The 27592-nt window shown below is 36.8% G+C and overlaps 1 protein-coding gene across 5 annotated transcripts in view; it reads right to left on the reverse strand.

Moving 5' to 3' along the window:
• The window catches only part of LOC126946750 (phospholipid-transporting ATPase IG-like), a 38774-nt gene extending 11750 nt beyond the window's left edge, over window positions 1-27024 (reverse strand). For 2 of the 5 annotated variants that reach the window (XM_050777421.1, XM_050777422.1), the window contains exons 1-7: window positions 25503-27023; window positions 24154-24299; window positions 20005-20064; window positions 11939-12066; window positions 7622-7757; window positions 5451-5516; window positions 2888-2991 (exon numbers count right to left, since the gene is read on the reverse strand). In XM_050777421.1, coding sequence (XP_050633378.1) covers window positions 2888-2991; window positions 5451-5516; window positions 7622-7757; window positions 11939-12066; window positions 20005-20064; window positions 24154-24299; window positions 25503-25596 — 734 coding nt within the window. In that variant the 5' untranslated portion in view covers window positions 25597-27023. Of the gene's footprint in view, window positions 1-2887; window positions 2992-5450; window positions 5517-7621; window positions 7758-11938; window positions 12067-20004; window positions 20065-24153; window positions 24300-25502 lie in introns of all 5 variants that reach the window. The other 3 variants (XM_050777420.1, XM_050777418.1, XM_050777419.1) reach the window with 3 other exon arrangements.
• Between the last annotated feature and the right edge of the window lie 568 nt (window positions 27025-27592).

Consider the following 27592-nt stretch of genomic DNA (forward strand, 5'->3'; position numbering starts at 1 on the left):
CCTGTCATATGAAATGGATGTTTAATTAAAATGTCTTTTGTATTTAAAAAGAATCTTCCTTACAAACATTAATAAAAATAATTTTCTCTAGAATAACCCAAAAGTAATAAACAAATTTCATTTACCAAATGTTTGGGAAAAAAGGAATGATAATCAAAGGAGAAAAAAGACAATAAAATGCATTTGACTTGAAAACAATCAGGCAATCAATTCTAAAGCTGCCAACTGGCAACTATTTACATGCATTAGAAAATGCTGGTGCTTCAAAGACATTCAAGAGAAATGGTTCATTTTTATCCTAACAAGCATTTTATTTCCTCAGCTGTTTTATTAAGATGGGGATGGATTTGTGTTCTGTATTCAGAAATTCAAAAGACATTTTTATAACTCTCCCCCGATAAAAACACTATGTAAATATAAAAAGGACAGTAGAAGCTTATCATGTCTCTCAAATGGAAGGAATCTACCATTGTCATCCACAAAATATATTAACAGTATGTGCCAAACAGGCTGACACAGAGCAGAATACTTCTAATTGGACATTAAGCCTTAGAATCCAGAAATCCAGCGGGAACCCCCATTCTGGAGTCAGATTTCATTCCGAGTCATCCACTTCATTGTTAAGTGGCCACTGAGAAGCACAGCCTGTTTCCCTTCCCTTCTGTCTGAGCTGAACCACAGAGAGCCTCAGTAGCTGAAGCTATTGTTGTTTGAAGGTGAGGGGGAAGAACTGGTTGCTTAAGGACAGGATGCACATCAGACTGCCCTAGGATTAAGAGCTCCAGGTAGATAACTATGGTTCCTGTTTATTAGAAGACACATCATGCTTCCTGAAGATAATCTGGTTTCTCATTTAAAAATTAATGTCCATGCACCCTTATGTAACATGATAAAACTGAATTTGTGGCTCTACTTTTATGAAAACTAGATTGTGGAATAAAAGTGAGAACAGGGAGGTGGAAAAATTTATGAGGCCTAGGCTACACAGGCTTTCTGGGAAATGTCTGCCACACGGAAAAGACTTCTGCAGAACTCTACCTCACTCGAATTCTGAAGAACACCTTGAATAATGTTCTAGGCAGTTAACTGAGCCACAACAGGGGCCCAGATGACAAATGACAGCTAGTCACAGGGTGTTCCTTTGCATCATACCTTCTGACTAATGTCTCCAGTTTTTTGTTTTTTTTTTTTAAACTTCCATGTCATCTATGGAGTTTTGTAGTAGGGCAGTAAAAAATAAACACTATTTTTTCTGGATGTGGTTTGGGGCTCGGAAGTCATCATTCTCACTACCCAACCCCAAAGACAGGTGTGACTCAATGCCTCAGGGTAGAACATGTCCAGAGACATTAGTTGTGATCACATTCAGCTGAAGTTTCACATTGTTTCTAGTCACATTTTACTGGTTGCTTTATAAGTTTATATTCATGTAGTGGCTCAGCTCCACTTAATGATAATACTTCAGGCAATAAAATACAAAATAGATTAACATTTCATTTTTGGTATCACTAATGAATAGAAACAGGTGTGACAATATCTTAATCATTTACTGGATTTATTTTCATCAATAAGGAATAGTTTGGAAAGGGTTGAAAATGAGTTTGCTAGAAACATTTTTTTCTTGTAGAAATTTTGCATAATTAGTTCAGATGCTGATTACATAGATTCATAGACAGAATTACGGTACTCTGGGCAGAACTACAATTGTATATGGTATGTTCTTAATCAACTTTGATTTATTTGTATACTATTAAAGAAAATAAGAGACTTCCTTCAGCTTCATTGCTCTCAATTACCTATAGAGGTACCAAAAATATGCTGTAATTATACTTTTTAAAGCTGGTACTTCCTTAAATGATTAGGTTTCTTATATTTTTATTTCTTAAAGTTTTATTTTTAAAAAGCTTTTCAAAATAGAGTTTCTTCTAATTAAGACTCAAGGGACATAAACATAGGACTCACATCTCTGTGATAAAATAGAATCATTTTGTATGTAAGATTTTGCTCAAAGCAATGAAAACATGTATTTCTGAAATCTTATCCTATGGCTTGCTCTAGCCATGATCTCTGCTGCTGGCATCCTTGTCAGGGGAAGCCACTGACTAAAAAAAACAACTCTGACATTTAAAACCAAAATATATGTTTTTGGGAGTAAAGAAAGGAGATGCAAATATATAACTCTCCCAATCACAGCTTATGTGTCCCTCACTGGACTCTACTCTCCTTGAGTACAGTCCAGTCATCTCTCTATCCCATAGAGTCCCAAGCACAAAACTGATTCTGAACAAACATCTATTGAACCAAGATGAACTAAATGAACTTTAAGGACAAGTTGCAGAGTCTGCCTTTCTACATCTTCCCACCTCCACCAAAACAGTGAGATGGTGATTTCAAAATAGAACCCTCTGAGTATTAAGTAGTATATATCCTATACCTTGAGCACACCTGTAGTAACATGAATCATGGTTATATACTATAAAGAGAAAATAAGGGTCCAAATGGACAATAATGTATCTGTTGGCCAACATATCAGGTAGAAACTTCACAGGATGAGTATTTCCTCTGAAAATCACATGAGAGGTTGTGCTGAAAACTACAGTTTCACTAAAGAGATGTTTATACACCTTCAAATAGAAAGAGTTGGACGGGGCTACCAAAGGGAGGTCTTCTGAGTGATTTGTGCAGTCTATATACTTGTATTTAAAATCTTACCCAAAATTAGTAGCACTACCAGCTAACAAGTAACCTTCAGGCCATTAATATTAAAGATGTGCCATCTTATACAATTAAAATTTTAAAAGTATAATGAATGCTTACATATATAGTGTACATACACGTGTGTCTACTTTGTTATTTACAGACTGCTCACATATGTACAATTGCTTACCAAATAATTCCTCCCCAGAAGAATGAGAAAAATACATAGAAGGCTAAAGAACCCCAAATCACAAAGTGATTTATCCACGTCCAGAATCGGGTATCCAAAGCAAGCTGAAAAGATAACAACACGAAAGGTTTCATGATGGTTACAAATTGCACCAGGCAATATGCTATAGTATCTAATAACTAGTACACAATGATACCTATGGAAGGATCTAGCTTGCGCCAGGGATCCAGAGGAGAGGGAACTAAAACAGAATCCAGGTTTTTCAAAGAACAAAGGTGAGAAACCTAAGCTCTGCCCTAAGGCCTCTAAACTCTGGAGTACAGGCTGGAGGTGTGATCAGGCTGAGTAGCTGGTAAGTGTAGGGCTGCAGATATCTCAGTACTGGGGAATGGGCAAGGAGTGAAGTAACGGTAATATCTAGGAGGCCCAAGCCCCAGGTCCTCAGGCAATGGCTGCCAGGAAGATGATGGCAAAAGGAGACTTAGCTGGTGGAGGCAGATACGCTGAAAAGAAGGAGAGGGAAGGGGTAGCTAGGAAGGGTAGACAAACTACAAAACTTTCAAAGGTGCCGTGAAAGCTCAAATATAACAGATGGGAGTCACTAAATGCAAAGGCTCTATACCCCTAACATCATGTAGCAATCAATCATGAGTTTGACTATGTAGTGTATCTTTCCAATTGAAAAACCTGTATCTATTCCATTAAATTAATAAAATATTCAGTTAGATTTTAATCTCTTCATGTTTCTGCCAGGACCAATCACGTTTTCAGATTGTGGCATCTGGGGTTTTCAACAAGTATGGTCTATTTCGCTTGCTTAAAACTTCTGGGTCACATGAGCTAATATCCAGAGCTGTTAATTTTTATAGAGGAGATGATGTCTCAGTTTTGTTACTTGCTGTGACACCATGGTCATCAGCTCTCTGTTATAGTTTCTCATTTATAAACAGGATGTTGATAACATTATTAATGTAGCTCAATCTTGAACTGCTACTCTTCTAGTTGTTAGGGAAAATACTACTATGAATCCAAAGATAATACTAATATTAATCCCAAGAGGAGGGAGTGGAAGTCTTTGAGATACACTTGAGAAACACTGTGAAGGCCATTTGTAAGCCCTGTGGCTATATGCAAGGCCAGGGGAAAAAAGGAGCGGGGAGGCATCCATTTCAAATTGTGATACTGTGAGACATAATAAAAACCGAAAAGTAGCATTTATTGAAATAAGCACCACCCTAAGTGCTTTATTCACTAATTGAGTCCTCAAAAAACCCTAAGAAGGGTAGGCTCTACTTTTATCTCGACTTTATAGAAGAGGAAAGTGAGGCACAGAGAGGTAAAGTCACTTGCCCAAGGACACACAGCTAGTAAGTGGCTATACTAAGATGAATTGTAATATCCTTTTAAGGTCCTAACATGTTACTGAAATAGATGAATAAAGCAAACATATGTTAGCTCTATCCGGTATGAGAAATAAACCATGAACAGAAATTTAGAGAGAAATTTGAGAGAGATCCTTTGACAATTATACTTCTGAATTCTGCTTCTAACCCCTGGACATGCTGGAATTCATTTAAACGTATTTACTCGTGGACCCCATGTGTGGTGTTGATTATTGGAATGATAAAAATAAAAATAATTTGAATTATGCTTTCAACTATAAGAGATTTCCAAATCATGGGCCTCAAGGGTAGCATTCAGTGAGGCTTCACAGCATTATCACATGGCTACATGTCAATGCCAAAGATTTTGCCAAAATTACCTTCCTGCATTATATTCTTAGGCACTTTATCACTAACATGGGTAAATTTTAGTGATGAATACATTTTATACTTTTTATATTTATATAGATATATTATTTTTATATTTATTTTTAAATTAAATATATATACCTATATAAATAGAGACACGGTCTCACGATGTTGCCCAGGCTGGTCTTGAAGTCCTGGGCTCAAGCGATCTGCCTGTCTTGGTCTCCCAAAGTGCTGGGATTATAGGCGTAAGCTACCAACCTGGTCATCAGTAATGAATACATTTTATAAGATTTCACTACTACCAAGCCCTTTTTCACATATTATCTTGCTCACATATACTTATTTGAGGCCTGGGGTTCTTAAACAGATGTATAATTTTTAGAAGATTCAAGTACTTAACATAATTACACACACACACACACAAACACACATACACACACACACTCTCACTCTCTCTCTCTCCCCCTCTCTCGCTCTCACCCACAGCCTGTTTATATGCCACTTATCATAACGCCTTAAAAATAGCAATAAAGAAGAAACAGATTTTCAACATAAGTATGGTGTTTGAATTTTTTTTAAGTAAAACAAAATAAAGAGGATTACGATATACTGGGAAAAAACTGATCAAAAATAGTATACAAATACCCAAATCCCTAGCATCATACACATTTTAGTAAGTATTAAGGCAAATACTTGAATAACAACCCATAACAAAAAATAAAGGAGACCAAAAAATGGTATATTAGGATAAGACAAGAAAGTACTACAAAAACAGTATTAAAAAATATATGAATAAGTAAAAATCTAACCTTCAGGGTTACAGTGAATACTAAGACTGTAAAAACAATGGTTCCAAAAGTCCAGTTTCCGTATACCTGAAAAACATTTAATAATTACATGTATCATGTATACACAAGTATTATCTTAGTATTTTTTCATTTAAAAAAAAAGCCAAGTTTAATCCTGTGTATAAGTGCCAAATATTTTTGTATGAATTGTTTAGGGAACAGCTAGTCAGTAAGATCAGGCCACAATGCCAGATTTTCCTGGGATCCAATTTTCACAAACAGGTACACTACACCTGTGGTTGGTAGGGTTTATTTCTATTACTCCATGCAGCATTGAACAGGGAACTCACTGGTGTGATAAAGGCCAAAGAAAGCAACTACTCTAATAGCAGCAGTGTTCATCAAAACAAGTCATTTGGATGATTCATGTCTCTAAAGAATCTGATACGGGATTTTCCTATAATATAGAATTAAACCTCTCAAATGAGCAATAATTTGTAGACAAATGGATTTACATTTTTTAAATGAGTCTAATTTTTCTGGTTGTAAATACAAGAGCTATCAGCATGTGCACATCAAAAAAAAAAAAAAAAAGCAGATACCATGTATAAATCCAAATGATGGCAATGAATGGCACATATGCTTACCAAATGCTGTCAAGATCTGAATGCGTAACATTAAAACAGAAAATGAGATGTAAAAGGCTTTTTCAAAAAAATAAAAAGAAAAATTAAGGTTAATAGAAGCAAAAAAAAGGATTCACTCAAATCATACACGAGTGTTATGTTTTCTTGCTAGTAGTAATTCACACACTTACTGTAATTTCAGCAAACATTTAGAGGGAAGGTGACATATACAGTAAAACCTTATTAATTTGGACTTTATGAACTCAAAATGGGTAATGAATTAAACAGACACTTAACTGATGCTCTCACGCACCACCTGGAAAGTTGGCTGAGCAAATGAATCACACTGACTATAGGAGAGTATCTGCCTACTTTGGAGCAAACTCCTTTTAAGCAGTAGCCAGTTATATAAAATCTGTCTGCCCAATAAAACTAAAATAAAAAGTGAAAGTCACATAATCAGTTATAAACCTGAAGAGGCCAGGAAATCATAAAATCAAATCCATTCTTCTTACTGATGGGCAAAGCTGACCTGGGAAACTGATGTGATTTTCCCAAGTACGCACAGGATTTATGAGGACACTCTCTTTGGCAAGTTCTACATGTGACTACTTTAAAGTAGATCTGTGTTTCCCCAGCAAGTACTTTGTGATTAATAATTTTCATGGATTCATACTAAACTGATTTTTGTTAGTCCAAATTAGAGAGCTTTTGACTGTAGTGCCTAATTTTAAAGTACTGTTCAAATTCACTGAACCTATTACTTCTGTAACAGGTGTTACCAGTTTCCAGACATAGTGTCCTCAGTAAATCCTTTTTGAACCTTAGCTTTCCTTCACATTATGATTACAAAGAATGAATGACCATAAAAGGAGAATCTCAGAAATAGCAAAGGAGAACTTAGTGAAAGCAGTATGCAAGGTAGTGTTTTTGTTTTCCTATGTGTGGCTGCAGGAAGGTGGCCTCACCTGTCCCCCTCATCAGTAATTTTCTCCTAGAGTACAGCCAGGGCAAAATTAACCCAGTGCAACTGCCGAATGAGATAGTCATGTTCTAGGAAGACGCTGGCAGGAGCAGAGTAGCCTTTCTGGAGAATACTGTGCTTCCACTGGGAAGAGGAGGGAGAGAAGACAATTCCTCTCTTCACCTACTGGGCAAACACTCCAAAGATATGGCAGCTACCCCCTTCAGCTCCAAGCATAGAAGGCCACTATAAGTAAGAAATGAATGCAGCCGGGCTTTACTTTAAAATGGGAAAAACCTTTCTCACATCAAAGAGCGGAAGTCTGAAGTCCCAAGAACTCTGTTCATCTAGTAAAAATTGCAGCCAAGTTAAGGTTCCAGAAAGTTTGCACATAAGCTCTCTAGTTAGCCATGCACACAGAAAGCGATTGCTTATTTCACTTTTATTGTTCTAAAGAAGCTGTGAGAACTAACTACTGTATCTTCAGCAAAAGTTTGTAGAATGATTACAGCTCGAGTATGTATATGATAGATCCAGTGCCTATGGGAAAAAGATAAGCCATGCTTATAATACCAAAAGATGTAATGACAGGTTCTTTTTACCTTTCCATTTTCTTCTAGGGATGCAGTCTGAAAAAGAAAGTAAGTCCCAAAGAAGAACACTGTCCCTTCAAAGGCAGCCAGAAATGTCCAATATAAGAAGGGGCCCAACTGTAGCATGGCATTGCCAGAAATTTTCCTATTGAGAAATGGGGAGAAAAAAACATTAGTGAAACTTTTCATTTAAACATGCAGTGAAATGTCAAAGGTGGGCGTGGAGTTTGACCCTGTTATAATGAAGGGGGCTACCCTTAATGGCCTGACAGATTTTTGGTAAAGGGTCAGACTGAGCCAAAGGCTGACCTTCACGCAATCATCTCCTGACTCAGCCACTGGAGTAAACTCTCTAAACTCTTCTAAATTTTTGGCCACTGACAACAATAACATCAACAATAATTTGCTTCTATTTAATGGTACTTATATGCCAGGAACTGGGTTCAGAGTTTTATAGACATTTATTTTCACCCACATAAAAACATGAGATAGGTATTACTACCACTCATATCTGCTAATAATAAGGAGCCTCAGAAAGGTGTAACACAATGGTGCTCAAACTTTGATGCACTTTGGAATCCCCTGAGGATCGTTAAAAACTAATGCCTGGTTGCCATCTTCATTCTGATTTAATTGGCATAAAGTATAACCTGGAGGTCAGGATATTTTTAAAGCCCCCCAGCTGACTTCAATGTGCAGTATAGTCTGGGAACCACTAGTGTAGCAGCTGTGCCAAAGTTCACTTGGTAAGAGACTGAGTTAATATACAATCCTGGATTGACCTGACTTCAGAGCATATGCTCTCAACCAAGCTACCAAGCTTTCCAAGAACAATTAAGATATTTATTTTAATCAAGATTTATTCCTGGAAATTTAACCTTTTTTTTTTTTTAGGTCTTACGGTGCCCTTTATATTTTTCCATCAAGTCAAATAACATGTCTGGAGTTGTATAATGATACTTTGATAAATGGGAGGTGGATAGATTAAGTTTAAATCTGTCAAAAATAGTACAACCTTCTCAGCACAAGTCAGAATGCTAAATAAGGCTACCAATTCTAATGGAGCAGAGCTGCAGAAAAAGACGGGTTGGTGCATGTGTTTCTTTTGGATTCTATTTCAAATTGCTCTTAACATTTAATAAATGATATCTAATTACTCAAATAACATACTTGTCGCTAATACTACCAAGAATGTCACTGGGCTGTATGGAGTAAGAAACACCTTTGTAATGTAAATGCAACTGATCCTTGTTCAGTTGGTATTGAGTACCATGGGGTTTCGTGCACATGGCAATTATGCAACTTTTACCTACTAGGATTTCCAGGTGCATGCAGCGATCTGAAACTCAGCGTATGCTCTCTGTCCTAGAAAAATGGCAGAATGAGATAGCTCCTTCCCAGAAACAAGCTCTCCCCATAGCCAGTAAGTCATGTTTCCAAGGCAACTAGGAACAACAGGTAAGGCACCTCTGTAAAGATCCTGGTAGGCAGTGCCCAACAACTGCCAGCCAATGTGGCTTTTGACAGTCACTGACTTGGGCTGGAGAAGAAAGGGCAAAAGCAGGAAGTGGTTCCTGTCTTTACAGGCCACTGATGGGAAGTACATCTCATTCAGTGTGGGAAAATAGCAGGAGCAGCATGATACGTTGAATTATAGGTCAGGTTTTCTAGCTGCATTCGAATAAAGAAGCTGTCAAAAACTCAGAATGGGGCAAGCAACGTGAAGGAGAGCATGAGAGAGAATCAAGATCTGGGGAGAGGCTGATGAGCAGCACAGGCCTGAGCACCTCCATATTATGGTGGGCAGCAGGTATACCAGAACGCTTTCTTTTGCCTTTTAAAGCTGTAGAAGAAACAAATTACACCTGTTCCCTCTATAGAAAAACTACAGTTTACTTTTTAAATGTCTCTTAAAAATATAAAAACATCCAATTATGTCGTTTCACATCCAAGTGTTTGGTAATACCCAAGTCACTAAATCACCAAAGGTAAAATCTATAATACACTATACAATGCCACTGCTAATATTAATTGGCATACTGTACAGAAAGCCATATAGGAAGACCAGGGCTTCGTGTTCACAAAGGAACAGTCAGAGTAAATAAACTACCTATACTCTGGTGACAGGTCAAGAGCAGTGTCTTGTCAGAGCAGGCATTCACGGCTTGCAAGTATGAGGTCAAAAAGGAAAGCTGCACTTTGGGCTCAGCAAAAGGTATGCCACGGTCTTTATTTTTGCATCAGATATGGCAAGTCTATACAAAATTCAATAAATCATGACCTACACCTACAGCACAGTCACCAAAACCTTATGGAAACCCTTACGATATTTTGTACTCAACAGGTTTTTTGCAGATTTTTGACATTCTTAATTTATACAAGTGCTCAGCAGAGCCCTGAAGGCTGGAGGAGGGTGTTAGAATAGTAAGATTAATAGCTATCATTGCTTGAAAACTTGTCAGGCACTATTTTTTTAAGTTCTTTAATACATAGTGGCTCATTTATTCCTCACAAAACCATTGTGATTAGGTGCTACTGTTGCCCATATATTACTGAAGATGAAATTGAGGCACATTGCAGTAACCTGCATAAGGTCACACGGTAAGTGGCAGAGGCTTTCAGCCCAGATGTTAGTCTGAGCTCTTGGTGGGACTGAATGGGGGGAATTCAGCTTACTACTCCTCAAACCCCACTTCATTCAGAGCAACTGCACTATTGGGCTTCTCTTTAGAAGTTGTCTGGAAACAACTACAGTTAAAACAATGTTTTAAAACCACTGGCCTGCTAGAAAAAGCACTGGAAAGAGGGCTGAATTCTGATCTTCATTTTGCATCTGGTTGTACTCTGTGTCCTTAGGTAAGTCATTTCTGGGCCCTGGTTCCTTATTTTCATAAAGAGCATAGTAGGAGCTGATGCTTGTAAGATTTCTACCAAAGTTCTAATGATTCTCCTCTAGATCTAATTATGCATTTACAACAAATACAGGATCAGCAGAATATGTAAACACCATGAGGATACAATCAGCAAACTCTAGACTGGGAGAAATTTTACAACATAAATAATCTGGTTTTCTCCACAAATAAATTGCAAGGTTAACCTACACATTAAAAGAGACTCCGAAAGTATATAAACCAATTGCAATGTGCAGACCTTCTTTAGATCTTGATTCAAATAAGCATGCTATGAAAAAAATGAGTCAATTGGAGAAATGTGAACTTGACTATTTGATATTAAGGACTTAAGTGATAGGGTATTATTATTTTTAAAAATCCTTATCTTTAAGACATGCATACTGAAATAACTGTTTTTGAGATGTGCTTCAAAATAAGCCTGTGATAGAGTAGACGGGGTTATCAGTGGAATAGGAATGTCAAGGAATTGAGAGTTGTTGAAGCTAAGTGGTTAGGACAAGCTGAGTGGTTCAACAACTATTTACATTCATTCATTATATAAATAGCATTCTCTCTACTTTTATGTATGTCTGAAATTTTCTTTAATAAAGACCTTTAAAATGATAAATTTTACAACTGTATAATTCTTAACAATTGCTAAATGTAAATTTTATGAGTCATGCCGGTTAAAAAAAAAATCCCTTAAATTTGTGTATCTTCATTTCATACAAATAAACTATCCAAACCTCTCTAATGCACTTGCTACCTACTATTTAGCAATGCTTACAATCTGCTGTAAATTAATATCTTTATCCTTAGCTGTAGGCTACAATTCCAAAAATCCAATTAAATCATAAGTTAAACAACTGGGGCTAGTGCCAAGTCCCCCATCCACAGAGAAAAGCATCCATTTTCAACTGACACAAAATGAATACAATGGCTTATGAGTCCATTATTTTCTTCAACAAAACAGTTTTAGAATGGGGCTAATAAAGGAGGGGTGTGGGGCGGCTAATGCTATAGGCACAGTTTACATGAGAAAGGGTAATATAACTTCATCGGTTCAATCTACAACAAGTAGGAATCAATATTCTAAACTACGGAAGATCTTTGTGTATGCTTTTTCTTTTCTTTGCAGTTGAAATATCATGTCTTCCCATGAGACACCAGAACACTATAACAATGTAGGTTTAAGTTTTAGGAATTAGTGACTCTGAACTAAATGTTTCACATATATTCAAGTACAGAACCCACACCTAGGAAATATGTCATTTTCCTGTTGAGCAGTCTGCTTTCAATAGCTAAAAATTCCAAAGAGAACCACATAATCATACCACAAACCAAGTGCATTGTTCTGCATTCTTCCCATCTACAGGTAAAATGAAAACCACAACATTGAAAGTCTTAGGGGGTTTTAACTATATATTTAACTTACATATACAATCGGGGATCTGAGGTCAGAGTGTCAATGTTGATGTGCTGTTCCAGTAGACTATAGGCCAGGATGGGCAAGGATGTGAAGCAGATATTGTACATTGTAAGGTAAGCAGCATCATACAGTGGCTAAAATGAAAAACAACAGAGGAAAGAAAGAAATTTCATAACAATCATCTACAAGATGATATTTATGTATGAGGAAAACTTACTAGCTAAAATAAGAAACTTTTTTACATGCTTTTGGTAGTGGCAAAGGAACTGTAAACAAGGTCACTGCCTAGTAACTATAAAAAAGAAACTAACATATTGTGATGTGTCACATTAATATACCTCCCCTTTAACAGAATCTTATTCAGAATGTTTACATGCTATAAGTTGCATTTCTAATAGACATTAATAACTTTTCAAGGTTGCTTAATAGCTAAAACTAGCTATTCAGGAGTTACTTCAGCAAACACCATTAAGTGTAAGTGAGGAATTCTTAGAGAAACTAAATATAGGCAGCAATCAGCCTGTGTCACAAATGTTTTGGTTAATATTTTACATATTTTTGGTTAGTATTTTCAAGTCCAAATTGTGGAAGTCTTTTCTAACATCCTCTTCCTGAGAAGCCCCACAGTTTCCCATGGCATGTGTTCTTCCTTCCTGAACTGAGTAATAAACCTAATTTGATCAACTACAAGTGTATTCCTGGTGGTCTTTGACTGGACAACTTGGACAATCTTGAGCTCCTATAACAGAACTTGGCATACAAAAAACAATCAATAAATACTAGATGAATAAATGAATGAGTACAGATTGGAAGCTGTAACATTTGAAAAGGCCTGCTCTGATATTATAAATCCTCCTTTATTGAAAAAAATTTAAAAAATTCTATGAACCTCATTCTGATGAAAGTATTTACATCAGTATTTATCTACACAGTGCTAAAGATTGTCATACAAACATTTTCTGTGGCCTGAATAATTCCCCATACTCATATGTATTTTTCACATGTATAAATGTCCCTTAATAAAATGCATTTAACTATGACAAAAATTAACAAAATAATGTATTTTCAATCAATGGCTACTAAAGATAATTACTATCATAATGAAGACTGACTCCAAAAGGCTGGGAATTACTTGAATGGTGCATTAGTTAGTTTACTAGTTGACTTCAGAACATTTACTGAGTGCCTACTAAATGACAAGTACTAGGGACAGAGATGATTCATCCCCTGTCCACCAGAGAGTTCAAACTCTAGATGGAGAGGCAGAATTGGGGAAACCCCAAGGAGGGGACTACAACTCTAGCTGGCAGGAGAGACAAAGCAAATGATAATGGATGCAACATTCTCCATGAAGTTAAAAGACACTTCCAACATACTTTCTATAAACAAAGATTTAAGCTCAACAAAGATACTCCACTGAATTTAAAAGTACAAAAAAAGGTGTTGCATTCCTTTTTGTTTTCAAAGGAGAGGACTAGTCCGTGGCACATAACACCATACTTTCTTTGGAAACTACTCATTTTCACTAACAAGTAAATTTTTAAAAGTACAACTCAGATTGACTGGTGTATAATTTAGTCTTGAATTTCATTCAAACAAAAGAAGTATCAATCTACTTTTGTTTCACTATGATACTTTAAAATCACATGACCGATAATTGTAATTCTTAGGTACATAATTAGAAGAGACAGAATATTCCCAAAACAAACAGATATAGTTGATAATACTATTTTTTTTTTTTAATGAAACCTGTTACAATGTTTTCTTTTCATTAAACAAAAGACATTTAGTATCCTAGTTTTGCTAAAGAAAGGGAAGCTTTTTGTGTAAAGAATCTGAACCCTGGTCCATTTCTACATTCTTCATAGTCTTCCTTGCAAGTTCCAGAGAATGCCTAATGTGCTTCTGGACTGAAAAAGACAGACTACTCATAGGCACTCCAAAGATATTTGCAATAAAGGTTGCTACATTCAGCACTAGCACAAAACCAAAATCAAAAATAAAGATTTTGCACATCACATTACCTCCTGAGCTCTCCTGGTACACTTTTACCTTCCTTTTACCTGGTATACTTTTCCTTTAAGATGTCCACGTTATTCCTTCTCTTACCTCCAGGTCTCTGCCCAAATGTCATCTCATCAGAGAGACCTTTTCAGATGTCTATAACAGCAGCTCTCTCTCTCCCAGTCACACTCTATCCCTTTATTATGCTTTCTTTTTTCCACCATAGCATATAGCAGTACCCAACATAATATATTTGATTGTTGTCTTTCACCCTATCACTATACACTGCAAGTTTCATGGGGGGAAAAAGTTTGTTTTGATCACTGCAATATTCTCAGCACTTATCCAGGCACAAAGCAGGCAATCAAGAAATAGTTGCCAAATGAATGAACCTACCAGTTCAGCAACAGAAGGAGCCAAACATCAACTCCTATGGAACCATAAGCAGTTAAGGTAATCTAAGAAGACTGAAGACAATCCACGGTTTAAATCTCAGCTGGTTTTATAAGGAGTAAGTCCTTTTTGCCCTAAAACTTGTGCTTGGTAAACACGTTTTAAAAGGATAATAAAGCAACAGACTCCTTTCAAAATGAAAACAGTATTTCCACCAGAACAAGCCAACTTAACCTTTAGCACACTGCTACACATTAGTTAAGAGAATTTCATATATTTTTAATACTTGCATTCATCCAAGAAAGTAAGGAATTAGCAACATTTTGCTCACTAGCAATTTGAATGTTCAAGAAAAACGGATTGATCAGAACTTACGAAACTCTCTAATACTATTAATTTTGAATACAAGAAGGTTGATGGCACTTCCGAAAACTGAAAGATGCTTAATTTACAATGAAAGATGATCTGTTTAACTGGCACTACTGGGGGCTAATGACATGGCACTGATGGCAGTATGAGACAGATCACTGAGGTCAAAAATTAACAAAGATATTCAGGCCCTGAACTCAACATGTGACCAAATGGACCTAATAGACATCTACAGAACTCTCTACCCCCAAAACAACCGAATATACATTCCTCTTATCGCCACATGGCACATACTCTAAAATTAAGCACACAATTGGACATAACAATCCACAGCAAATTCCAAAAAACAAAAATCATACCAACCATACTCTCAAACCACAGTGTGATAAAAATAGAAAGGAATACCAAGAAAATCACTCTAAACCATACAACAACATGGAAATTAACCTGCTCCTGAATGATTTGGGGGTAAATAATGAAATTAAGGCAAAAATCAAGAATTTCTTTAAAACTAATAAAGAACAAAGATACAACATACCCGAATCTCTGGGACACAGCTAAGGAAGTGTTAAGAGGGAAATTTATAGCACTAAACACCTACATCAAAAAGTTAAAAAGAAGGCCAGGCACAGTGGCTCAAGCCCGTAATCCCAGCAATTTGGGAGGTGTCAACATAGGCAGATCATTTAAGGTCAGGAGTTCAAGACCAGCCTGACCAACATGGTGAAACCCCGTCTCTAATAAAATACAAAAATCAGCCAGGTGTGGTGACAGGCACCTGTAATCTCAGCTACTCAGGAGACTGAGGCAGGAGAAATCAAAATCACTTGAACACAGGAGGCGGAGGTGGCAGTGAGCCAAGATCACACTACTGCATTCCAGCCTGGGCGACAGAGCAAGACTCGGGAAAGGGAAGGGGAAGGGGAAGGGGAAGGGGAGGGGGAGTGGGAGGGGAGGGAAAGGAAGGAAGGAGGGAGGGAGGGAGGGAGGGAGGGAGGGAGGGAGGGAGAGAGAGAGAGAGAGAGAGAGAAAGAAAGAAAGAAATCAAATTAACAACCCAACATCACAACTAGAGCAACTACAGAAACAAGAGCAAACCAACCCCAAAGCTACAAGAAAACAAGAAATAACCAAAATCAGAGCTGAGCTGAGGGAAACTGAGATGCAAAAAACCATACAAAAGACCAAGAAATTCAGGAGATGGTTATTTGAAAAAATTTAATAATATATATAGACCACTAGCTGGACTAATAAAGAAAAAAAAAGAGAAGATTCAAATAAACAAAATCAGAAATGACAGAGCAGATGATACTACAGACACAACAGAAATAAAAAAAAAAAACCTCAGAGACTACTATGAACATTTCTATGCATACAAACTAGAAAACCTACAAGAAATGGTTAAATTTCTGGACATGTACAACCTCCCAAGACTGAACCAGTCAGAAAACCAGGGATTTCCTGAATCCCTCAAAAGACCAATAATGACTTCTAAAACTGCTAATAAAAAGTCTACCAACCAAAAAAAAGCTCATGACCAGATGGAGTCACAGTCAAAATCTACCAGATGTATAAAGAAGATCTGTAGCATTTCTACTGAAACTATTCCAAAAAATTGAGGAGGAGGGACTTCTCCCTAAATCATTCTGAGGCCAGCATCATTCTGATAGGAAAACTTTGGCACAGACACAACACCAACAACAAAAAGAAAACTTCAGGCCAATATCCTTGATGAAGATAGATGCAAAAACACTTAACAAAATACTAGCAAACTGAATCCAGCAGCACATCACAAAGCTAATCCACCATGATCAAGCAGGCTTTATCACTAGAATGCAAGGTTGGTTCAATATATGCCAATCAATAAATGTGATTTATCACATAAACAGAACTAAAAACAAAAGCCACATGATCATCTCAATAGATGCAGAAAAGGTTTTCAATAAAATCCATCATGTTAAAAAACTGTCAACAAACTAGGCATTGAAGGAACATTCTTCAAAATAATAAGAGCCATCTAAGAAAAACCCATAGCCGACATCACACTTAACAAGCAAAAGCTGGAAGCATTCCCTCAAAAACTAGAAGAAGAAAAGGATGCCCTCTCTCACCACTCCTATTTAACATAGTACTGGAAGTCCTAGCCAAAGCAATTGGGCAAGAGAAATAAATAAAAGGCATCCAAATAGGAAGACAGGAAGTCAAACTATCCCTGTTTGCAGACAATATGATTCTATATCTAGAAAACCTCACAGCCTTGGCCCAAAAGCTTGACCTGTTAACTTCAGCAAAGTTTCAGGATACAAAATTAATGTACAAAAATCAGTAGCAATCCTATATACGAACAACATCCAAGCTGAGAGCCAAATCAGTAACATAATCCCATTCACAATAGCCACAAAAATAATGAAATGCCTAGAAATACAGCTAACCAGCGAGGTGAAAGATCTTTAAAATGAAAATTGCAAAACACTGCTCAAAGAAATCAGAGATGATATAAACAAATGGAAAAATATTCCATGCTCTTGGAAAGGAAGAATCAATATTGTTAAAATGGCCATACTGCCCAAAGCAATTTACAAGTTCAATGCTATTCCTATCAAACTAGTAATTATATTCTTCACAGAATTAGAAATAAATATTTTAATATTCATATGGCACCGAAAAAAGAGCCCGAATAGCCAAGGCAATCCTAAGCAAAAGGAACAAAGCTGGAGGCATTACATTACCTGACTTCAAACTATACTACAGGCTACAGTAACCAAAACAACATGGTATGGTACAAAAACAGACATATATAAAACAATGGAACAGAACAGAGAGCCCGGAAATAAGGCCACATATCTACAACCATGTGATCTTCAACACAGCTGACACAAACAAGCAATGGGGAAAAGAATCCCTATTCAATAAATGGCACGGGATAACTTGCTAGCCACATGCAGAAGATTGAAACTGAACCCGTTTCTTATGCCATATACAAAAATCAACTCAAGATGGATTAAAGACTTAAATGTAAAACCTAAAACTATAACCACCCTGGAAGATAACCTAGGATATACCAGTCTGGACATAGGAGCTGGCAAAGATTTCATCACAAAGATGCTGGAGGCAATAGCAACAAAAACAAAAACTGACAAATGTTACCTAATTAAATAAAGAATTTCTGGCCGGGCGCGGTGGCTCGAGCCTGTAATCCCAGCACTTTGGGAGGCCGAGACGGGCGGATCACGAGGTCAGGAGATCGAGACCATCCTGGCTAACACCGTGAAACCCCGTCTCTACTAAAAATACAAAAAACTAGCCGGGCGAGGTGGCGGGCGCCTGTAGTCCCAGCTACTCGGGAGGCTGAGGCAGGAGAATGGCCTAAACCCGGGAGGCGGAGCTTGCAGTGAGCTGAGATCCGGCCACTGCACTCCAGCCCGGGCTACAGAGCAAGACTCCGTCTCAAAAATAAATAAATAAATAAAAAATAAAGAAAGAAAGAAAGAAAGAAAGAAAGAATTTCTGCATACAAGAAGATGACTATCAACAGAGTAAACTGACAACCTACAAAACGGGAGAAAATATCTGCAAATGATGAATGTGACAAATGTCTAATACCCAACATCTATAAGGAACTTACATAAATTTGTAAGCAAAAATCAAATCACCCCATTAAAAAGTGGGCAAAGGACACGAACAGACACTTTTCAAATGAAAACAAACACGCAGCCAACAAGCATATGAAAAAACGCTCAACATCACTAATCATTAGAGAAATGCAAATCAAAACAAAAACAAGATATCATCTCATACCAGTCAGAATGGCTATTATTAAAAAGTCAAAAAAGAAAAAAAACCAGATGCTGGCAAGGTTGCAGAAAAAAGGGAACACTTGTAGAATGCTGGTGAGAATGTAAATTAGCCATTGTGGAAAGCAGTGTGATGATTCCTCAAAGACCTTAAAACAGAATTACCATTCAACCCAGCAATCCCATTACTGGGTATATACCCAAAGGAATATAAATTATTCCACCATAAAGACACACACACACGTTTACTGCAGCACTCTTCATAATATCAAAGATATGTAATCAACCTAAATTCCCATCAATGGTAGACTGGAAAAAGAAAATGTGATACATATACACCGTGAAATACTACGCAAACATAAAAAAGAATAAGATCACGTCATTTGCAGCAACACGGATGGAGCTGGAAGCCATCATCCTAAGCAAACTAATGCAGAAAGAGAAAACCAAATACAGCATGTTCTCACTTGTAAGTGGGAGCTAAACAATGAGAACATATGGACACAAAGAAGGGAAAAAGACACTGGAGTCTACTTCAGGGTGGAGAGTGAGAGGAGGGAGAGGATCAAAAAGCTACCTACCAGGTACTATACTTTTTACCTGGGTGACAAAATAAACTGCACACCAAACTCCTGTGGCATGAGTTTGCCAATATAAACCTGCACATGCACTCCTGAACCTAAAAGTTAAAAAAAAAAAAAAAAAATGCTGCCAAAGAATTAGAAGAAAATCACTTCCTACCAGGAGGAACCAAGAAGAATACATAAGTGTATTCATAAGTGTACTTTGTATTCACAGAAGCGTATGTAAAGCTTGCCTTTGAAATTTAGAAACTTAACACCTATGGCAATGTGGTAGCTCAGTTTGGAAAAATCATTGAACTTCTCATAGATTAATTATAAAATTTCTGAGTCACTGAGTATTATAAGCTCCTGTATTTTGTTATACCTCCCATTAGAAGCAATGTCAAATCCATTACAGTTTTTAAAACAAAGATGCCTCGCCATCCTACCACTTATGTATCAAGTTAATATATAACATATTCCTTATGTAATACATGTTCAGAAAACAACAGAAGGCAAAACATCTATAGCTGCTTTACATAATCCAAGGCTTTCTCTAGGAATCACAGGTTCTTGGATAGCTTAAAGATTAATGTTTTTCTATAAAACTAACCTGAGAGCCTGCAAAGTTGGGAGATTTCATCTGATAAAATATTAAACTAACATTTTAGAATTATGAAACATTTTATACATTGATTAAAAAGAAAAAATTCAAAATACTCTTTTTAATGTTATCACATCTCCAACAGGATGTACCAAAAGCATTTCAAAATGAAGATAACAATAAGAAAGCTAGTAAAGCAAAGACATACACATTTGCTATCGTCAAAACCAAGAGATCCTTTTACTTTGTATATACATCTCTAATCTCTATAAATCTAATATATAAGGGTAATTTATTAACAGCAAATATTATAACCACATTATAACGAAAACTTGGGAAACAAACCTGTTGCGAGAATCCACAGAAGAACTGGTACAAAAACTGTGGCAAAATGAAACAAAGGTTCTGAAAAAAAAAATGAAGACAAGGATTAACATTTTCACTTAATCAACTTGCTAAACTAAAATGGGAAACTATATTCCAAATAGTTTATATAATTATTCCTAAATCCTTCTAATGCCAGAATGCAATAAACCTCTATTCCACAGACACAAGGAAACAACTAAAAAAATGATTAATTCATATTAAGGCCAACTTTTGCCCTATCAAGGCAGAAGAGGATCTTATTTACTTAATGAGAATCTGTTGCTATCCTTCTTCCAGGAAATAAATGAGCTCATCCAATATGAACACCTAATGACACTGTATCTTTAACACCAATTAGATTTGCAAACCATATAGTAGACTGACAATGCTGCAAGTGTACATTTAAAGTCAATTAATGCCAACAAATAGTTGGGAAATTATTATAGATTATGTTGACACTAACAATATCAACTAATGCTTTAATGCCTTTATTACTATCTCATCAAACAATCAACATATCATTATTGAGCATCTACTACACACAAAGATGGCACACAGATGATACCAAAAAAAGAGTCAACTTCTTTTTCCTAAGTCAGGGACCCCCTCCCCTCCCCCGAGGATGCACAGCAGGAGGTGAGCGGCAGGCAAGTGAGCATTAGGGCCTGAGATCCCTGGTGCCAAAAAGGTTGGGGACCACTGTCCTAAGGGACATATTGTTTAATTTTAGAAATACTAAAAAGACAAGCAGAAAAGAAACACAAGCTGGGAAGTCATAAGGTAGTAAAAGTTACTAAGTGTGATTATAAAATACTGAAATTAATGTCTTTAAGCAAAACTACCAGGACTAGAATTTTCAAATAACTGCTATTCTTCAAAGCAGGCTGTGAGCTTCTTTGCTGTTACTTGTTCATGATGTCTCTGAACTTCTCTTCGAGAAGCCCCTTCAACAGCCCACTTTCCAGTCATGCCAGAAAACTAGTCTCCTCCCTTCTGTCAGCTAATTCTCCAGAATTAGCTCTAGGAGACTTGAGACTGTTTTTAAAAATCAAATGCAACCCCAAAGGATGAACATCTACCATAGCTGAGGATATTTAGATCAATGTACTACTGACTCTGGAGGATGTTTCTAAAGAAACGAGCTCAACATGTTTTGAATCACCCCTGCAGCATGAGTCAGAGCTCCCAAGGTCATCACCTGGAAAAGCAACACTCATTTGTACATTATCAGTTCTGGTACAATGCAAAATATAGTCCATAGTATTTCTAGAGTCACAGTTTATGAAAAAAATAAGTGTTCTGAGGTTGAAGCAGGTAGAGCTCAGTAGGGGATCACAAGGTTGCTTCATGATAAGGGAGAGTGGGTATCTACCTCACCCACCAGAATCTAATTTTCATGAGAACAGGGACACTGCCTGTCTTACACCATGGTGTATCCTCAAGCACCTAAAACAGGCCTTGGCACATGGTAACACGTTTAAAATATATTTGTTGACTGACTGAATAAAGAAGTTAGAACTTGAACTATGAATAAAGATGAACAGGACATGTTGATGGCAGGAACCAAGGCAAGAATGTATATATTTTAAACTTATATGGTAAGACAGGGTCACATTGTGGGGTGCATTAAAAGCCAGACTAAAGCTGAGACAATGGAGAGTAAAGTTTCTAAGGGACAAGTTGAAAAGTGGCATTCTTTAAACACTAATCTAGCTGAATTATATAAGGAGGATTAAATGGAGAAACAGAAGGTAGGAAGACCTGTCACTGAAGTACTCCAGGAGTGGGCAATAACAATTTGAAGACGATGGCGAGAGGACAGAAAGACCTCTTAGCTCAGCCAAATAGAGTTGAAAATTTTAGAAATCCTCTTGGCACAAAAGATAGTAATAAAAAAGAAATACTGCTGAGTCAGTAACCAAGATGATAATGAGCCTAGAGACACTAACTAAGACAGAGAATATAATCTACATAAATAACCACTGGTCAACATTTGCCATTTTAAAGCTTGTTTTGTTCTCCTTAACAGAGCATTCCTTCCATCTGGTGGCAGTTGCTTAAACTGCAGGCCAAAACTCAAAAGAGGCAAAATAAGCCTCTGGAATAGGTTCAGATTACTAGGCAGATCTGAATGACAAATCTTCAAGGGATCTCCTGCTAGGTGGAGGTCAAGAGAGAATAACTCTTTATTTCCATAAGCTACTGTTACTGGGTGCAAGGCCCAAAAGACCCTAACTGTGACACATAAAAAGTCCCGGATTTGGAGTAAATGAGTCTATGGTGGAACATCGTCTCCTGGATGGAAAGCCAAAGGCAAGTTATATCATCTCTCTGAGCTCTACTTTCCATGTATCTTAAATGGAGATAATACTACTTGTCTCATAGGATGTTTGTGAGGATTACATTTTTAAAAAAGTGATTTTGTGAACTCACAAAATACCTTACACATATTGGGTTACCATCATCATCATGATCTTCCTCCTCCACAGTGTTTGGCCTGGCTACCAGCAAATACCGGCTAGCAGGGTCTTAGAATAATTTGTGAAACTGGGTTCATAGTTTTATAAATAAATACTTTCTTTAAATATAAAGTTAGTAAGAAAGACCTAGAGTTGACTATAGACAACTGACACACAAAATCAGGTGCTGAGCTTTAACTCTTATAAAATATAGGGTATGAAATTCAAATATGACTACTTGAATCATATACTAAATACTATATGATTCGAGTAGTTGGAAGATGCACTAAATACTCTATCTACAAACTAGAATCTAATTAAGAAATTTAGTAAATTCTATTCCCTGGTAGACAATAACAGGTATGCAGACTCAGTCTAATGTATACACTAATGCTTCGTGATAAAAGGAAACCAAGGTATTGTTGAGGAAACTACTTCAGTGTCCAATATTGGGGATTTGCGATGTTGCACAATTATGTTTTGGAAGAATATTAAGTTGAGTGAGAAAAATGTTCACAATATAAATTAAGTGAAAAAGGCAAAGTGCAAAGCAATATGTATTATACCAATAGGTATGAGGTTTCTTTTGGGAACGATAGAAAAGTTTTAGAATTAGACAATGATGATGGTTGCACATCATAGTGAACACACTATAGTCATTGAATTATAAACTTTAAAATGGTGAATTTTAGGCCAAGTGTGGTGGCTCAAGCCTGTAATCCCAGCACTTTGAGAGGCTGGGGGGGGGCAGATCACTTGAGGTCAGGAGTTCAAGGCCAGCCTGGCCAACATGGTGAAACCTTGTCTCTATTAAAAACACAAAAATCAGCCAGGTGTGGTGGCAAGGGCTTGTAATCCCAGCTACTCGGGAAGCTGAGGCATGAGCATCATTTGAACCCAGGACACAGAGGCTACAGTGAGCCAAGATCACACCACTGCACTCCAGCCTGGGCAACAGAGAGACACTCTGTCTTTAAGAAAATGTTTCTTTAAAAAAGGTGAATTTTGTTAAATTATGTCTCAAAAAAATTTTAAAAACCTATATGTAGTGTATAGTGTATAAAAGTACAAAAAAAATACATATATACATTAATTTGTACAGACAAAAGACCAGCAAGGTCACATATCAAAATGTTACCAGTGGTTCTCTTGGTTGGCATGCTTATAGACAATTTATAAATGACTGCAAAAATTTCATTTTAGAAAATTTTTATTTTTGTAGAGACAAGGTCTCTCATTATTGCCCAGGCTGGTCTCAAAATCCTGACCTCAAGTGATCCTCCCACCTTGGCCTCCCAAAGCACTAGGATTACAGGAATGAGCCACTAGCAAGCCAAAATGTTCTATTTTTTGACTGGTGTGATGGTTACATGGATGGATACAATTGGCAAAACTCATGGAACTGTACACTTTTGATGAATACACTTTATTGTATTTAATTTATATTTCAATAAAGAGGGCTTAAAAATTCCTATCAAATATTTTGGATCAAAAGGAATCTCTGTTTTCTGATTCATCCAATAGACAACCTCTGCTTTGTTGACTGCAAATTTCAGTATGAGATAGCAAAAGCAGCATAAAAAAAAAAAGGAAGACCACCACCACCATGACCAAGCTGAGTCAATGCTGGATTAAAAAGAAATTAAATTACATATATTTTATCACATACCTTATAGAAGAAGTACTGTACAAGGTGTGCTATTCTCACATAATATAGATGTCCATGAGCCAATAGCAGTTTCTTTAAGTGTTTAAACTTTGGAACAGAATAATCGCTATTCCTAGCTGCTTGGCGACCTTCTTTGCCTTTAATACCTAAAAGAGAGTATCTCTATACAGTGAGCATTTTCTAGAATAAATGACTCCCTGATTTATTTTCATAGTTTCAACTTGGTTAAATGTTATAGTTCAATTCTATCATTTAGTTTTCCTTTTTTAAAAACCAAAAGAGCTTTCTTTAACAGTGACACTGAGACTTACCAAATAATTTAAGTTTAACTGGTAACTCCCTATTTGTAACACAGCATACAACAATTAAATAGAATCATTATTTCAATCATTACAAGGCAAAAATTATCTGAAGGAAAAAAATTCAACTTAAAAATTATTAAGTCACTCAGTAAGGGCTAAATTGTGTATGACCCTAGACTAGGTGCTATATTAAGGCAACTCAGAAACCTGGGGTTTGTGGTCTAGGGGCTCAATGAGAAGACGGTGAAATTCTTTCATGAATGAAACCCTGACTAGCAGCGCAAGGGTTCTATGAGCTCGAGCAGCTTTAGGCCATTTGACACTTGGATAACCAATGAGTAGAACTTAAAAGTTGCACAATAAATAGGAATACTTCCAAACGAAAAGAACAATTTGGGAATCTAAACTGCAGTACAATAATTCCCAAGATACGAATTCCATATCTGGTCCCACCACCCTGCCAAAACAAACAAACTAGCTAACTAACTTGCTGGGGAGTTAGCTGTGCTGCCTAATAGCAACCAGAGAAGGAAAAAGTGACACAGGTGGTGGAAAAGCTGTTGTTGCATGTCAATATATAAATTCAACACTACAGCCCAAACCACCCATTAATACTGCCATGTTAAAAACAGCCAATCAATTATCATTTCTTAGCCCCAAACAGTTGAGGTCTCAAAAGATATAGGACAGCAACATAAGTAGGCAGTCTGGCCAGGGGCAGAAAATCAATAAAAGTTTCACGCATGCTGTCAAAGTAAGAGCTAAACAATCAATTGTGCTGCCAGTAGCTTTGGGAAATTCACTCTACTTGGCTAATTGAAAAACATCCTTTAACTTTGTTACATTGCTACATTTCTACCACAGGGCAGGACCTTGGGATGGACATGTTGCATGATCAGATGAGGCATTCATTTAATTAACAATTTTAATTCCAAAATTCAAATTCAAGATGAGCAACCAAAACAGCCACTCTAGAATGTAAGACCACACTACCTAAAAGCAATACTGATACTTTTTACAGCTGCCATCTCATTAGATGTATCTTACCTATTCCCACATGGGATTCCAAGATCATACTAACATCATTGGCACCATCACCTATCGACAGAGTTATTGGGCTGCCTTTTAAATTCTTCACCATTCTGACAATCTAAATATTAAATACAAAAGAGGTATAAAAAAGGTCAAAGAAGAATGTAAGATTGGACTACTTTAGGGGTTTATGCCTCATTCACAATTGTAAATAGCGGCCTTGCAAACAGAAAGGTAGTTTGTGCATATACAGTCATCCCTCAGTATCCTTGGAGGATTGGTTCCAGGACCCTCGTAGATACCAAAATCCTCCTGCATACTTTAAATCATCTCTAGGTTACTTTTAATACCTAACTACAATGTAAATGCTATGTAAATAGCTGTCATACTGTATTGTTTTAAAATCTGTATTATTTTTATTGTTATACTGTTCATTGTTTTAGTTTTATTCTAATGTTTTCAATCCACAGTTGTTTGGATCTGTGGATGCAGGACCCATGGATACGGAGGGCCAACTGTAGTATGTATAATAGTGTCAAATTCACAGATGCAGAACAACACAGCCATTCAAAATGTAACACCAGCACCCACTTGTCCTAGTTCTGTGATATATGAACTCTCAAAAACTTTGCCTCTCATGCATATTAGAGGTCAATACATTTCCTTCTTTTGTCATTGCATCATGTGTTCTTTCAGATCAGATGTTGAATGTGTAACAGTAGAAGCCAGAAAGCTGATTTGGGGTAACACACATAGGGCCACCAGAACCAAGTAGGAAGTCAGTGAACAATGTTTTTGGTTACTTGCTACTCTCTCCTCCCTGCTGACACTCTCACCTTCCCTAGAAGCACATCAACACTTATTCCAACTTACCTAATGTTAAATTCTTGCACCTATCTGGCTGCCAACTAAACTTTAATAAATCTCTCACTGCTCAATATGGTCCGACCTCTCCTATGAGTAGCTGTATTTTAAAAGAGGTGTACTAAAGGGGTTGACATTTGCAGAAAGATGCCCAAGATATGTGTACAAAGCCTGTCACTATTCCCTGAGTGTTTCTTCAAGATGTATAAATGATACTGTGTAGTTCAGGGACATGTTCATAACAGGTACTGAATAAAATGTTCATCCCTGATATTAAAATATTTCTGCCTTGGGGTTCTCCAAAAACCTCCTGGCAGAGTTACTTGTGGGAAGTGTATTGGGTAATCAGCTGCCCTCCTACCCTATGTTTTAGATAATCACTGTTTGATGTGGGAAGCCACAAAACCCCTTGGAATCTAGCAGTTTAAAAAAAATAATTTAGTAACTAAATAATGCTTTGCAAAAATACTGTCCTCACAATTGTTCTGACCAGTTAACATAAATAAAATCCATTTTCAACATAACTGGAGTGATTAAAAATAATTCATGAGACTAAGGCACCCTGCGGTTATTTCTTTAAATAGAATTCAATCAGGTTTTAGTTGTATTAAATAGTACAAAAAACCCCACATCGAATTCCACTTCACACAAAAATGATGTGACTATGAGATGCCAACTTCCCCCAATCCTTTTCAATCTCTAGGATAGCTTCATGAAAAAAAAAAAAAAAATTTACCAAAATACTATTTATTCATCAACTATAATAGCTTGCTTTATATTGTATACAGGAATGTGCTAAGAGCCAAAACAGATAAAAGGTTTTATTACACACCTTAAAAAGCATATAAATGAAGTAGTAGAGTTAGGTCATGAGTACAAGAATATTAGATAAGCAGATGAACAATACAAAGTAACAAAATGTAGCATCTGTGCAGGAATGCATGATATTGTCATTCACATAAGAAGGCCTAGGATGCCAGAGAAGGGAGAAGACACCACATGACAGAGTGATCAGGAATTTTACAGAAGGAAGAGTGATTTGAGGTAAATCATGAAATATTAGTATGACTCGCATAGATGACAAAGAAAGAAAGGAGTATTCCAGAGAATCGGACTAGCATATCTAAGAGCACATAGCCAGATAAATACAGTACATGCTGAGAGAATAGGTCTGGCTTGCCCAGATCAATTGGAATTTTCATATAGGGAACACGGACAGAAATATCTGGAGCTAGTTCAAC

Source organism: Macaca thibetana, chromosome X (genome assembly GCF_024542745.1).
Source record: "Macaca thibetana thibetana isolate TM-01 chromosome X, ASM2454274v1, whole genome shotgun sequence".
NCBI classification, from domain to species: domain Eukaryota; kingdom Metazoa; phylum Chordata; class Mammalia; order Primates; family Cercopithecidae; genus Macaca; species Macaca thibetana.